Source organism: Neolamprologus brichardi, chromosome 5 (assembly GCF_056152115.1).
Source record: "Neolamprologus brichardi isolate AB-2024 chromosome 5, ASM5615211v1, whole genome shotgun sequence".
NCBI classification, from domain to species: Eukaryota; Metazoa; Chordata; class Actinopteri; order Cichliformes; family Cichlidae; genus Neolamprologus; species Neolamprologus brichardi.
Window position 1 is genome coordinate 11,471,387 of NC_142108.1, and position 15,394 is coordinate 11,486,780.

Here is a 15,394-nt window from a genome sequence, read left to right on the forward strand (position 1 = left end):
ATATTTTCTCCCTTCCTCATTACTTTTCTCTTTAAGCCCCACATCACAAGTAAATTAGGACTTGGGGGCTGCCAGCTTCTGAAAAGAGTTGGTATGCTGCCAATGCTGAGCTGTAACGCTGGCTTGGACACAGAAAGGTCTTAGTCAGTCGGCTACTGGGTCACGAGAGAGAAGAGTACACAGCCTAACAGGCTAATTGAGGCCTAATGGCAGAGAAATGGAGGAAGATGGGAATTTAGAGCTGGGATGGCTGATAAGTTTGTAGAAGAGGGAGCAAAGGAGATAATAAAACTGGCACTAAAACTCAAGAGCTAAAGGGGCAATGATGGTAGACAAGGTGAAGAAGAGTTTGCGTAATGACTTTTGATGGTTGATTTTGCAGTAAGCATATTACTTGGCAAGACTCCCAGAGCACAATAAGGGATGTCAGAGTGTGCACGATCTTAGTTACACTCAGGGGAGCGGTTCTGCGCGGCAAAAACCATCTGGTATAGCGCTGAAGGTGAAGTGATTTTTGTGGAGAATCCCATGCCTGTCAGTACCTGGCTTGACACGCATGCTCTTCTCCTTCAGCCCAGAGTTGGAGAAAGGTCTGAAGAAACGAGTAAAGCTGCACACTCAGGAGAACGGCGAGAACAGGCAGGGCGGGGAGAACGGGCAGAACGGAGAGATCGATTCAGATGAGAATTACACCGAGGTAAGACCCGCACGAGTCGGCACTCGCGAGCTTTAAAGTGACCGTAACGAGTCTGATCGTTTGTGCGTTTCTCCGTGTGCGCAGGACATCATGTCTCCACTGCAGGAGGAGAGTGGCTGTGATGACGACGAGGGGGAGGACGAAGAGGAGGGTAGGGAGGAAGAGGATGACTTTGACAGTGATGAGAGCCTGGTGGATTCGGACTCAGACTCGGATGAGAAAGGTGTGGTCCTGACAGCTGCTGTTATGAAATGACACCACTGTTTTCACTCTTTGTCCATGTTTATCAGCTGTTCTTTCTGTCAGGACATCATCTGCTGTGAGAGATGATTCACAGTAAAGATAAAGATGTTTTTAGTGTAAAAAAAGCAGAAATGAATTTGCATCTAGATGGAAAATGTTTACATATTTCTTAATATACAGTTGTATATGAAACACACACACAAATGGTGCAATTTGGTTTACAACCTCTTTCAAAACTCCTCAACCTGCAGCCAACTTCCAGGCGGACCTGGCAGACCTGACCTGCGAGATTGAGATCAAGCAGAAGCTGATAGATGAGCTGGAGAACAGCCAGCGGAGGTTGCTGATGCTAAAGCTGCAGTACGAGGAGAAGCTCATCCTGCTGCAAAACAAGATCAGAGACACGCAGCTGGAGAGAGATCGCGTGCTACAGAACCTCAGTGAGTTTAGTTAAGTTGCTCCGTGAGTGCAAAGTGTCACGCGAGGTGTCGGCTACAGCTCGTTAACGTTGTTACACGGTTGTGCAGTGACCATGGAGAACTACACGGAGGAGAAGGCCAACCGGATCAAGCAGGAGTACGAAAAACGCCTCAAGGAGATGAATCGCGACCTGCTTAAGCTACAGACGGCACAGAAGGAGCACGCACGCCTCCTCAAGAACCAGGGGAGGTACGAACGGGAGCTGAAGAAGCTCCAGGGCGAGGTCAACGAGATGAAGAAGGCCAAGGTAAGAAGGGGCTGCTGCAAGTCTGTGTGGAGGAAAGAAGGGAAGGATGCTGTGCGATTACCAGTGTTTTCTGCCATTTTCAGGTGGCGCTGATGAAGCAGATGAAGGAGGAGCAGCAGAGGAGGAGGATGGTAGAGGCGAAGAGAAACCGTGAGATAGCCCAGCTAAAGAAGGAGCAGCGCCGGCAAGAGGTTAGCAGCATATGACCTCTTGTGCGTGTGTTTTATATTTAGCATTGCAAATGTGATTTTTCAGGTTAGCAGCAGAATTATTTGGGATTTGTTGGGAGTTTTAGCACAAGCACAGATATAACATCTATAAAAACGAGGTTAAACTATGTTGCTATTACTGTCATCGTGGCAGAACTTTAAGTGTTATCTGCTGTATCCAAAGAATTAAATGTAGGTGAATCTGTATGCACAATGCATATGGATGTAAATGTAGAGTCAGAGCCCCATCTGTAGGCTGGCACACTGAAAACTTGAGTGCTGGATTATGGAAATACTGAACACGTACTTCTGGTATTATTCTGTTTTTTTGAGATTAGTGCATCCTCTGCAAGCATTAACTTCCATCTTTTTTTTGGCTTCCCTGGAGAAGAGGGCTCGTTAATGAGCATGAAAAGCCTTTACGCTGTCATACCGTGGGCAGCATTCATAATCCTTTTATTTTGATTTTCATCTTAAGTCTTAAAATCCCTTCATGACCAACACTTTGCAAACCTGTTGTGTGACGAGTAATCCCATTCAGCTCAGGGATCTCAAAGGCAACTGAAAAGCATTTTCTTTTTAAAAAGTGATGATGTTTTTTTCTCCATCAGTACCAGATTCGTGCGCTGGAGTCTCAGAAGCGGCAGCAGGAGCTGGTGCTGCGCAGGAAGACTCAGGAGGTGACCGCCCTGCGGCGCCTGGCCAAACCTATGTCAGATCGAGTGGCTGGACGAGTGGCCCGCTGGAACCAGACTCCCCCGGTTACGGACTCTGGAGCTGAGTTATCAGCGAGCACCACGGCGAGCAGCTCTGAGCCCGAGACTGCGAGGACCGTAAGCGGACTGGTGCGGCAGTGGAACAACAAGAACAGCGTGTACGGATATCTGGGAGAGAGCGAAGGCAGCATGGACGGAACACGCGTCATCGGGTAAGACGGCGAGACGTTATGATACTGTCCTTGGACTGAGCTGAATAAAATTATAATTTAAAAAAAAGCTCAGTTAGCACCACCCAGAGTCCAGACGCTGGTGGTGGTGATAAAGATGAGATAGAGGCTTGGATGAAGACACTTGCATGAGGCGGAGATAGGGCGGAGGTGGGTTGCACAGAGGAGTCTGAAAGATGAGCGGTGCGATTTAAAGTGTGCAGAGCAGAGGGCGATCGGTTTAAAGAAGGCGGGCAGAGAGATGATGTCGGGATTGAGTTTTATACTGTGAGGAAGTGATGTAATGATTAGACTAGCGACCCAACACCTGGGGAAGCAGACAGATCAGTCAATACAGATTTTAATATAATACATGACACAACTTTATTGCTGGTTATTGTGAGTCGATGGCATTTTATTTATCCAGTATTTGTCACCTGTTTTTGGTCCATCACCAGCAGTAGAAAGAAGTTGCAGCGTAAGCCAGCCGGCCTGGGCAACAGTGGAGCTGCAGGCAGAACCAGCAGCATTTCAAAGTCTGCACGTCAAAAGTGGCAAGCTCTCGAGCGTCGAATCACGGACATCGTCATGCAGAGAATGACCATTGCAAACATGGAAGCTGACATGGATCGCCTTATCAAGGTAGGAATGGCACGCTAGAGCAATGTTGTCACCGGGGTTACACGTGGTTTGATGGATGTAGTTTCTTTCTACCACGAGACTGACTTAAGGTTTTGGATTACAAATTCTCAAACGTACAGCACATCGCTGTGGTTATTTAAGAGTTGAGAGCAGTTGAGCATCGGGGGTTGCATCAGCAACTTTTTTGACGTTGACTTCTGTAGTCGGTTAAAAACTGAAACTGAGTGTGAGGCGCTTCCTTCCTCCTTTCCCTCGCAGATGAAGAAATGTTAAAATGTGGGAGGGAGGGCGGCCTTTTTCACAGATATGGCTTGGCACGCAGCTTTTTGCAGCTGCTGTGTTTGAATCATCGAATTTAAAACTCTGTCAGGTTTTTCTCCGAGTTTAGATGCGTCAGAATGCGTCTGTTCAGTTTGTGCCTCGGATAAACAGAGAAAATTAAGATTCCAAATGTAGAAATGACTTCTGTAGATGGTAAATATAACTATGAATTTTAATTTTTATTATTATTTTTTGCCGTGTGGTGATTTGTGTTTTTGCTGAGTCAGAAGCGAGAAGAGCTGACGGCCCAGCAGGAAGCGCTCTCGCATAAGAGAGAGGTGCTGATGGCGGACGGGGAGGGGCCGGAAGCTGAGGACCGCCTCCTTCAGGAAATTAACGAGGATATTGAGGTGCTGAACGCCAATATAGACTACATCAACGACAGCCTGTCTGACTGCCAGGCCACCATTGTACAGATAGAGGAGACCAAGGTATGAAGACGCAAGCACATACCCATGCACAGGCATTTAGACCTGCATGCCAGCAATGAGGAGAGTCAGACCTCTAGTAACATTCATGTTTGTGTGTTTTCCTGCAGGATGAGCTGGACTCAGTGGACACCTCAGTGGTGATCAGTTCATGCTCCTTGTCTGAAGCGCGCCACCTGCTGGATCACTTCCTTAAGGCTTCCATAGACAAGGTAAATGATCATACACTGGGATTTTCAAAACCGACAAGTGTAAAGGAAGAAAAGAACTTCTGTAGGCTTAAATGTGTAGCTTTAAGAAGATTTAAGTGTAAGAGATTTAAGAGTCAGAAGATGTATCAGCATAATGTTAGAGTCAGGTGTGGATCCATGAAATGATGGTTTCAGTGCCATCTAGTGGTGTTTCTCTGTATCACACTACATTATTGTGTTGCGTTTCTGGATTGAGAGCCTATTAAAATAGTTCAGTGTTACAGTATTGTGTTGTTGTTATTTTTATATTTTCTTTCGTGTTCCTGCAGAGTTTGCAGGTGGCTCAGAAGGAGGCTCAAATCAGACTGCTCGAAGGCCAGCTGAGACAGACAGATGTGATTGGCTCGTCCCACAATCACATGATCCTCGATGCCCTACGAGAAAAGGCCGAGTGCATCCCCGAGCTCCAGGCTCTCATCCACAACGTACAGCAGGGTAAGAGAGGACTCCTGTGCGTCATGTGGTGAGACAAAGGAGAAGGAAGACATAAAAAGTAGAGGAGCTGCACAGTTGCCCGCTTTTTCTTTGTTCTAGTTTCTTCTCACACATGAAAGTGCTGTGTTGCATCATAGGAGATGGACTGTGTTTAGCCCCATTGCTTCTTGGTAAAGCATAACGAAAAATAAACAATAACGTTTTTGATTCTTAGAAAAACCATATGTGGATTCAGTTTTAGTGTAGGAATACTACATATGCCTTGGGAATTGTATCAAGAAGGGCATCTGTTGTAAAAATCATCCAGATCAAATATGTGTAGGGATCCTCGTGAATAAGGGGCGCAGAATGTGGCATTAGGGCATCCTGTGGCACCGTGAGACATAATGGTGTTTTGCTTCCAGAGAATGGTTATGCGAGCACAGATGAAGAGCCCTCTGAATTCAGCCAAGCCTCCGACAGCAGGTGAGCTGTCTCTCCTACGCAACATCATACAGCGTATCTTATAGGGCCCATACCCATCGCTCTGACCCATTTAAAAATGCGTACCAACATCTATTTCAGTAAAGATTTCTGCACATGTTCACATTTATCTTTCCTCTCTGCTTCCAGCGTGTGTCAGATGAAAGAATCAAACAGCCAAGATGACTTCAAAACAAAATTACAGCAGGTTTGTGTTGTTTCTTATAAGGTTTTTTTTTGTTCCTATGCACATGCCATAGTGCCATTCTTGTTTGTGACCATGAGGTGGCAGTAGAAGCAAACACTTCAAATGACTCCCAGAAGCTTAGCAGCATAAGGATTCCTCATTTGGCACAAATCCCTCTTATTAGTCTGCTAAAGTTTTTGTTTTTCTGTTTCTTCTTGCTGACCTAGAATAATAACCTAGAATGACTTCTGCCGTGTTTGTTTTACTGCTCTTCTTCTATTTTCTTTGTGCTTTTCCCTGCTGAACGATGTTCTCAGGCTGTATATATAATCTCCCTTTGCACCTTAATTACAATCATTGTTTTTCTCTTTATTTCATGCCCCAGTTTTTCCCCCCTATTCAAGCATCCTTCTTCTTCTGTGGTCCTCTGTAATAAAAGCAGTTCATATTTTTCATCCAGATGGAGCCCCGTCTCTCAGCTCAGATGAAGGCGGTGTCAGCAGAGTACCTCGGTCCAATCCTGGACCCCTCATCCGGCAGCAAAACGCAGCACATCACCAAGTCTCTGGCTTCACTGACGGACATCCAGGAGGACGGCCTGAGTCTTGCTCCAGGGAGCCTTGGGCTCAGCCTGGCATTAAGAGACACGTATCACAGGGACCGGGTATCCCGCACCATCAGCTTGCCTGTGAGGGGTCACACCTTGTAAGTCACTGGCAGATCATAGTGATAACTGAGATGAAGCCTTGACTTTTCTTTTAGTCTTATCTGTATGTGGGAGTAATGAGAGGAATGATTGGCTCTAGTACTATCATCTTGTGTCAGATTGCATTTAGTCATTATCCACTATATATACTTTATGAGCCATCTCTTTTAGCTTCTCGTGAATAATTTAGCCATTGTTTCCATCTTAAAAGTGACTACACTTCATGTAATATAAATCAGTGCGTGCAGAATTCAGATGATGAGGATATTTTGTTTCTAAGTCTAATATTCATTTCTGTTTTTTGGTTTTTCAGCATCAATAACAAAAGTTTTCCTTTTGCAGTCATTTACTAAAATGTGTGAAATTTTGTGAATCCTGCACAAGTAAACATCTTCTAAAAATCAGAAAATAGAAAGCAGTTTATCAGGTATTATTCTGTTTCGTGGCAGCTAAAACAACTCAGGCGAATTGCCACGAGTCCTCAGTGATGTGTGTGATATTTGAAGAGATTAGGCTGCTAGAAATGCTTTTAAACTGCATAAACGTTGCTGCTTATCGAGTCCCAACAGTTCACATAGATGTCTGTCATCCTTTCTGTGCACGCCCCTGAAAGTTTGCTTAGTTTGCTTGCATTTGTCTGTGTGTGTCAGTCCCAGGCAGTCTCGGGGCTATGACACTTCCCCCCTAACCAGAAGGAAATCTTACGACCGTGCGTACAGGTACATGTAATGCTCATTTCGCTAGCAGATGGATCGCACTTTGTTCTAGCAGTTTATTTACACAGTGGGACTCTTTAACTTCCACATCCTAAACTCCACCATCTTTCTGCCCCTTGTCAGGCCGACTGATGGCTACACTCCCCCCTCCTCCCCTCCTCTGAGGACCAGGAACGACCGCAACGTCTTCTCAAGGCTCACCAGCAACCAAACCCAAGGTTCTGCTCTGGACAAGTGAGTGCAGATCCATACGCACAAACGCCACCTGTGTCCATCAGTCGGTCACGCTTTGAAAGATTCCCATCCTTTTTTCTTTTCTTTTCTTCTTTTTTCCCTCTTCCATGTATACCTCAGTTTTTCTGCAGACAGGCTGAAGGTCAGGCCTTTTTGAAGGGAAAGTGGTTCTGTCAATAATTTAAATAAGCCTTTTAAGAATGTTTACTACTAGCTTGCCTTCATCTGAATCCCTTTCTTAGATGAATCCCTTTCTTCTGGCATTAATGTGTAACCCGCAGAAACAGATAGTGCAGGCAGTCTTGGAATCCAGGTGTCAAACCCAAACCGCAATCTATTCAAACCTGCGCGTAGCAGCGGTAACAATGAGGTGTAATTGCAGTAGGCTTCCAATTCTCATACAGAAATTACCAGGAGACAATGGCAAATCAGGAGAGGGGGGTGTGTGGGGGGGCAGCTCAGATGGTAACGCCCACTGCTCAAATGTGGTGTCAGGGCAGCAGTGGCTGGGAAGCAACCAGGATGTGGTATGATATGAAATCAGTTTTGAGGTGACGTGCTGTGCATGACAATGATCTTCATTCAGGAAAGAGAAATTAGCCTGACCAATCTTATATAATCCAATATAAACAGCCCTGTAATTAATCTTATCTTACAATACTGGGTTTGTTCAGGCTGTGCATGACAAAACTATCAAATTTATGATAATTTCTGAGGATGGTGTCAGCCGTGATGTTGAGCGGTCCCATTCCTGATGTCATTTTTTTAAAAGGTAAAAGGATTATAAAACTCCTCTCAGCGTGTGTTTGTGTAATCTGACTACATCGGATTGAGGGAACATGTGGGCATGAGATGCATGTTGATGCAGAGTCGGGAAGGAGCAGGCGGTCTTGTTTCCTTCCTGCTTACAATCAATTCAAACTTTCTGCTCTGACAAATGTCAGCAGTTGATTTCAGCCTCTGCTCTAAAGTTGATTTCTAATCTGTGCTAATCCACAGAATTTCTCAGCTTTATTAACATCTAATTGGCAGCAAGGATGCTGTGTGAAACGAGTTAGGGTGTCGTGGCTGCGCGCGTGTGTGTGTGTGTGCTTTATGTGGGTTGCATGTGTTGGAGCGTGTGGGTACTGATTATCCAGAGCAGGGGTAGGTAAATGAGATGTCTGTGTTCATGTTTCTGTGCAGCTGTTGTCATTCTTAGGATTTTTCCAACTTGGAATGGGAGATGTTTTTGTTTTGGGTCTTAATAAGCTACACAAAGCTTTGATTTCAGCACATCAGTAGATTGCTGATGTTGTAGTCACATAATTTAAGTTTGCTCAGTCAATTCTGGAACTTTGGGACAGGCTGAAAAAAGTTCCCATTCGATATGTTGTCAGGTATTCTGATTGTACTGTACACCTGTGCACACAGTTACGGTTGAACACAAAACAATGCATCTGGAGCCAGTTTGTTGGCAAACCTTGACATTGTGTTGTATTTTCACATACACGATTCCTGGGAAAAATCATTTGGATCGTGTCCACAATAATCCTGTGTCATATCTAATACACAGTAATAGTTAGTGTCCTTTACTCTGTTTGGTTTAGACAAATGTGCTGCTCAAAAAACTCTCTGAGGACAACTACGTAGTGCAGGTCACCGTAGTTCACAACTACGGTGACCTGCATGGTTAAATAAAGGTTACGCTGACTAACCATACCATCTTGTTGCTCAGTGGTAGTCCAGCTTCGGCAGCACATCGTACGTACAGTGTTTAACAAATTTGTTAGACCCTCTGTCATAAAAACAAGAAAACCCAAATAAATCTGTTTAAAACTAAAAATTACCGAACGCACTGAACTGAATTACTGTTTTTATATCCACATGGGATTTCTCTGGGAAATGAGTAATTAATCAAGCATGACATTCAACCACTAAAACTAATTATTCAGGAATGTAAGTAAACAACAGCAACTTTGCATCTTAATCACAAAATAATAATGCGCTTGTCTAGTTTTTCTGCTTTTTTAATATAAAACAATAAATCTGGAAAGTCTTAGATAACAGCAATAAAATGAAATGGTAAATGGCCTGCATTTGTATAGCGCTTTACTCAGTCCCTAAGGACCCCAAAGCGCTTTACACTACATTCAGTCATTCACACACTGGCAATGGCAAGCTACATTGTAGCCACAGCTGCCCTGGGGCGCACTGACAGAAGCGAGGCTGCCGGACACTGGCGCCACCGGGCCCTCTGATCACCAGTAGGCAAACACGGGGTTAGTATCTTGCCCAATTTGGCATGCAGCCAGGAGGCAGCCTGAGATCGAACCACTGCCCTTCTGATTAGTGGCTGACCTGCTCTGCCACCTGAGCTACAGCCACCCTGGCTACAGCCGATAATTATATTATGGTGGTATAATTTTCATTTTGATTAGAGAGCTTGAGCATACTGGTGGCTTAACCATTACAGAAGCATAAAATATGATTTTGGTAAAAACCAGTACTGTTAATTTAGCATAAACTTTACAATTGATGGTGGTCTAATAAATGTGTAGAGCACTGGAGATCTTTTAATCTTAAAATCAGCGGTTATATAAATCAATGAAAATGTTTTCTTTCTATAGCGCTTTAACTCAGTAGCTGTCGTTCATGAAACATTTTTTACTGTGTTTAGGTGTGATAGACAGGAATATATACTGGCACAAGTTTTGATGGGAAAAATGTGTTTGGAAGTTTTGTGTGTGGTTTTGTTGCTTCTTGTTTAAAAAGCAAACAGTGGGTGCAACACTTAGCAGAGGTCTACTGTTTGAAATCTTCATTTGATTGACATCACTCACACTTTCTCTGTCACTTAATTTCTCATCTCGGACACACATTTACAGCTTAATCCAGCAATATATACATAAAACATACCCATTAAAATGTGAGATGTGATTTTGACTGGACTATATTGTGTTTCTGTTCTTTCACGTTTGAGTAGACTGGTTGCCCAAGAGACTGGGATCAAATGTTTGACACTGATTTGAAAGACAAATGAGGACGAAGAATTTCAGCCAGAGTTTCCTTGTCATGTCTTGGATAAAGAGGCTTTGAATTGAATTCGCTTTACTTTTGCTTGCTCCATAATCAATACATTTTAAAAGTATTTTAAAGGGAGTCAAATCGCTCTGTGCTAATAGCCACTACAGCTGGCAGTAAATGCCAAGAACGGGAAGAATTGCCATCACCTTTAAACACCGCTGTTCCCTCCGGACATATCCAGAACTTCCTGTTTTATTATTTCATGCTAAGAGTGAAAAGCCCGGGCCCTCTTAGTGAGAAACCAGAGGCTATAAAATATTTACAATATAATAACACTTTTATTGCATTGTTACACACATATCATTATTTCCCTTTAAGCTCTTTGGGAGGTGTGGGTGTGGCCTGGAAATTTGTTTCCCTTATTGTCTAGTTAACTGGATTTTCCCTTCTGTTAACTCTGTTTGCCATTCCTGATGCCTTTTCTGTACTAATTAGCTAAATGTGGCAGGAAAGAGTGGATTTAGGAGGACACACTGACATCATGCTATAGTCATGCGTAGAGGACAGGACAAGTGTAACCTTTGCGTATGACTATATCCTGGCGTCAGTGCTTCCTCCTTGACTGTCTTTCGTTTTCTTTCAGGTTCTTTGTTCACACAGATACTTTCATATTTGGGGAAAGTCACTTATTTGCTTTCTTGGTTCGCTTTACCCAACAAGATTGCTACCTCTAGCATGTCCGTACACTGAATATTTAGTCACAGCCAGTAGCTGTTAGCCAGACTGCTAGCCATTGGAAACAGCTAGCTCACCGTCACCGCTAAGTCTCATTAATCTGGACATTACTATATATCTTGTTTGTTTAATTCATACAAAACATAATCTTATTAATCTCAAGTGTCTTGAGATTTATTATTGTTTGCTGTATTTTTTTTAAGAGGTGCTTTAGAGGTGTTGGTAGACAAACGTTGCCCTTCAAGACTATGCTAAGCTATTAGCTGCTAGTAGTAATCGAACTGCGAGACTCAGAGAGGTATTAGTCTTTACATCCTGACACGTGGTGCGAAAGTGAATAATTTTTTCCCCAAACATGAAACAGTTTCTTTAAAGCTTTCTGTGCAGACACTGATCAAACAGTAAAGCCTGTTCAGTGATTGTCTTTGTGAACCATGCGATGATCACAGAGTAAGCTTTACTGTTGACCAAGCTTTCCTGTCAGTTTGCTCATTGCTTTATATCTAAAATCCCTTCCACTAGTCACGCCTCTCCTTTTTAACCCTTTGCCAGTAACCCTTCTGTCTTTTCTTAGCGTTATTAACCCTTTCCTCTTCCCACCTTGCCCTCCCTCCCTCTCCCTTGCTCCTCTTCTGCCTCTAGGTCGGATGACAGCGACTCCTCGCTCTCAGAGGTGCTCAGGTAGAGGAACCGTATCTGTCTCTCTCTCACTCTCTGTTTTCCCATTTGCCTGTTGACTCACTCGGTGTCATCTCGTCTCCACCAGTCGTCAGCGCCTCACCTGGCCTCTTCATCCTCACCTTCATATTCCATCGGTTGTGCATGTTTTAACCGCAGACCACTTCTCTCGACCCACCCAGGCTTTTCCATCGCTGTGATCTTGCATTTGTGGTCACACGAGTGAACCACACCACTTTTTTTTTCAGGCTGAAGAAACTGGTGGAAATTAAAGTAATTACTCCTCTTAATGGTCTCCATGGTCAGCCACTTGGTAAATTCAGTCTTGTTAAAGGACAGAGGATTGATAACATATGAGTTAAATGAATATTTGAACGTCTACTTAATAGACACTCACGCATTAATTGCGTAGCTGGACTCTGCAGTCATTCAGCTACGTTTAACTATAAGAGTGAAAGCTGAAGCGTAGCAATGGCAATTCATGTTTTTACAGGGCTTTTTGTCCCTACCTAATTCTTAACCTAAGGAGCCCAGTTTGCCAGCTAACCAGAAGCTCTTTATACAGATCTAACACAGTATTTATAATAATTAAAAATAACTTTGATCAAACTTTAGATGTGTTTGTGCTGGTTTTGCGTATGACAGTATTCATTCTTTCTTAGACAAAACAAAGCACACCATTTTGAATTTTAACAGATTTAAGTAAGCAGTTGCTAGAAGTGGCTTCCTGTTTAGCTGCAAATCAAATAAGCATCCATCCATTTTCTTCAGCTTATCCAATTCAGGGTCAGGGTCAGGGTCAGGGGTGGGGGGGTGGGGGTTGTTTGAGCCAATCCCAGCTGTCATGGGGTGAGTGGCGGAAAGACCACCAGTTCATCACAGGGCTAATACAGAGAGACAGGCAGTCATTTACACTCACATTCACACTTATGGCCAGTTTAGTATCACCAGTTAACCTAACCTCCTGCATGTCTTTGGAAGCTGGAGTACCTGGAGAGTCTGACACAGGTAGAAACTGCAAACGCCACACAAAAAGCTCTCTACTGGCTGGTGTATCCAAACCCAGGACCTTCTTGCCACCTTGTCTTCCAACAAAAAAACATATTTCCCAAAACGTCAATTGATTTCATTAAGACAAACACATGGGCCTATATATAGTTTTTATCGGGCATCTGTATTCCTTTTAGTCACACACACAAATAGATGCTCCTCTCACCAGGACCCTTCTGTCTTTTTTTCTGTGCACTGCAGAGAGTCCCTCCCCCCTCGCATGTTTTCATTAGTGCTGGTCTCTTGGGTCTTGGCCCTGCAACATCCATTAGCAGCTCTTCCATGCTGCATAACACACTATAGCACACGATGATATCTTCCATGTATGCTGATAGAACTGAAACAATTTCTGCTATTTGGAGCATTGCAGTGCCATCAGAGATAGAGTGCTGCTCGTGCAGCGTGTGCCGTACGTCCTTTTTCGAGGAAAACGAGCGAGCCAAAGAGAGAGACCGAAGAAAATATCCAGACTAATCAACTAATGCTATATGCTTTGTTTAAATTTATTGTCAGGTCACCAAAGTAGCTCGGTTAAGCTAAGATTCTATTAAGAAGGGAAATAAATAGTGTTTCTGGTAATTACTTTAGATTAATTTCCATTTTAATCACAGAGAATGGAACATGAAGACTTTAATCAGGCAAAATAATGGGCTAAAATTAGTAAGGTTTATTTAACTAAAACCCCTTTAAAAATAAATATATGAAACATACATATTTAATCCCTTCCTCTCTTCCCCATATATTAAACATGGATTGCTTTTCTTCTTCTTTGTAAACTCAAACCAGTCACCAGTTTTCTGACATCACCTTTTCAAAAGGAACTGAAGTTGAAGAGAAATGTGTGGGGCTGACTGTGTTTGCACCATAAAGCTGCTGTCACAGTCTGACTTTATATCTGTATTCTTAATCAGACTAATGCTGTCGCCTTGTCACACCTCACCGCTCACCCACATGTGTCACATAGCCCTTTTTCCTGGGCCCCAAAAGGGCATTGGCTCTGGCGCTGCGGAGAGTCAGTTCCCGTCTGAGCGATGGAGAATGGACTCTGCATGTGGTGCTGCTGACGTCTCGGTGTGGTGGGGTTTATTTTTGAGCTCCGGGCTGCTGAGGAATTGGTCTTCCAGGCTGTGGCTGCTGTCATCAATTATTTTGAGCTTCTTGTGTGCAGTTTCTTTTTTTTGTTTCTTTGGGGAGGTGAAATTTGGCAGACGTGCATGCGGCTTCTTTTTACTTGCTGATGAATGAGACTTTTGACTTTGGTTGGCGTTCTGAAACACCGTAACAGACATACCAAGTATGATTTGCGGTTTCACTTTTGATTTGACTTTGTATTTATTTGTGTGTGTGTTGTCATGCTGGACATGAGCATCCATGCTGTGAAACAGAAGATGAGCATGTTGTCACCCTTGACAAGTTTGAAGCACACCCTTCTGTATTTTGCTCACTCCGTGCAGAAACAAATCTGTCCTGAGTTTTGTGTGCAGTGTTAGATATTCTTTTCTCTCCTCACATCCTCCGGCTTCTCTTCAGTGTTTTGCCTCTTACTTCACTCTCTCTCTCTCTCTTTCACACACACACACACACACACACACACACACACACACACACACACACACACACACACACACACACACACACACACACACACACACACTAACCACCACTTGTGAAGCCCATCGGGGACCAATTTTCCCACAGCTCTCCCTCTTCCTCTCACCCACTCCCTGCTCTGTCTCACTCCGCTGACTGCTCTCCAGGCACTCTGGGACCCTGGCCTGTCAGTGGGACATAGATTGGGATGGTGAGGGGAAGCAGAGGTCCAAGCTAGAGAGACTGAGTGCACATAATATAGAGGAGACTGTGTGCACATAACTGTGTGTGTGCATGTGTGTGTGAGGGAAAGAGAAAGAGGAGTTGAATAAGAAAGCAGCTCTTACTGCTGTAGAGCCTTAATTGGGTTGCTCAACAAAAAAAGAAAAGAGGGAGGGGAAAGTGAGATGGAGCAGGCGGGCTAACTCCATCAGGAAAGTGTGTCTACTTGTTTAACTGATACGGTGTGGGCATAAATCTGTTTACAGACACCTTTTGGGTGAGACATCTCACCTCTTAAAGTAGGCCATTAAGTTGTAGGATGAAGGCCCCTGCGCCTGAAGTGATGGAAACACAATTGTGTGCGTAGTTTATCCGAGCGCTTTCAGTGAGCAATGTATGGGTTTGTATTGCTTCTGTATAGTCAACAAAAAATGCATGTTTGTGGTCAGCCTGTGCTTTGCAAACCTAAATCTTGCTGGTTGATTGATTTTGGAACCACTCTGACACTTTCTGTGTGTTTGTGAACCGTAGGGGTGTGATCAGTCCCATCGGGGGTGTGAAGGGGGGTCGAACTGCACCCCTGCAATGTGTTTCTGTAGCCGAGGGCCACTCAAAGCCAGTGCTGTGTGTGGACGCTACAGATGAGCTGCTCTTCACTGGATCTAAAGGTAAACACATCGCTAAAACGGCAGCGTTGGAGTGTTTCCTTTGAAATGCATTTTACAGAGCTTATCAGTTGAAATTGATTCCTCTCAAGCTATAAACCAATTAAACTGAAATTGTGCCATTCTAAGTAAACTGTTACTGAGCAAATGTTTCTGCGATGCTTCGTAATTTTGTTTAACAGAGTGAGAGGAGGAAGGGATTTTATTACAGTCTGACAAATAGTTGGACTGACTAGTGGCCTGTTTGTAATGCGTTTGACTTTCT

At 43.8% G+C, this 15,394-nt stretch overlaps 1 protein-coding gene across 5 annotated transcripts in view; it reads left to right on the top strand.

Moving 5' to 3' along the window:
• Positions 1 to 15,394, top strand: part of kif21b (kinesin family member 21B) — a 65,682-nt gene that overhangs the window by 31,987 nt on the left and 18,301 nt on the right. For 4 of the 5 annotated variants that reach the window (XM_035905038.2, XM_035905040.2, XM_006784438.2 and 1 more), the window contains exons 12-28: positions 574 to 697; positions 782 to 920; positions 1,192 to 1,380; positions 1,468 to 1,667; positions 1,751 to 1,858; positions 2,488 to 2,804; positions 3,260 to 3,443; positions 3,992 to 4,195; positions 4,303 to 4,404; positions 4,713 to 4,878; positions 5,283 to 5,343; positions 5,491 to 5,548; positions 5,988 to 6,232; positions 6,884 to 6,952; positions 7,073 to 7,183; positions 11,567 to 11,605; positions 14,996 to 15,132. In XM_035905038.2, coding sequence (XP_035760931.1) covers positions 574 to 697; positions 782 to 920; positions 1,192 to 1,380; positions 1,468 to 1,667; positions 1,751 to 1,858; positions 2,488 to 2,804; positions 3,260 to 3,443; positions 3,992 to 4,195; positions 4,303 to 4,404; positions 4,713 to 4,878; positions 5,283 to 5,343; positions 5,491 to 5,548; positions 5,988 to 6,232; positions 6,884 to 6,952; positions 7,073 to 7,183; positions 11,567 to 11,605; positions 14,996 to 15,132 — 2,453 coding nt within the window. The remainder of the gene's footprint in view (positions 1 to 573; positions 698 to 781; positions 921 to 1,191; positions 1,381 to 1,467; positions 1,668 to 1,750; positions 1,859 to 2,487; positions 2,805 to 3,259; positions 3,444 to 3,991; positions 4,196 to 4,302; positions 4,405 to 4,712; positions 4,879 to 5,282; positions 5,344 to 5,490; positions 5,549 to 5,987; positions 6,233 to 6,883; positions 6,953 to 7,072; positions 7,184 to 11,566; positions 11,606 to 14,995; positions 15,133 to 15,394) is intronic. The other variant, XM_035905039.2, reaches the window with a different exon arrangement.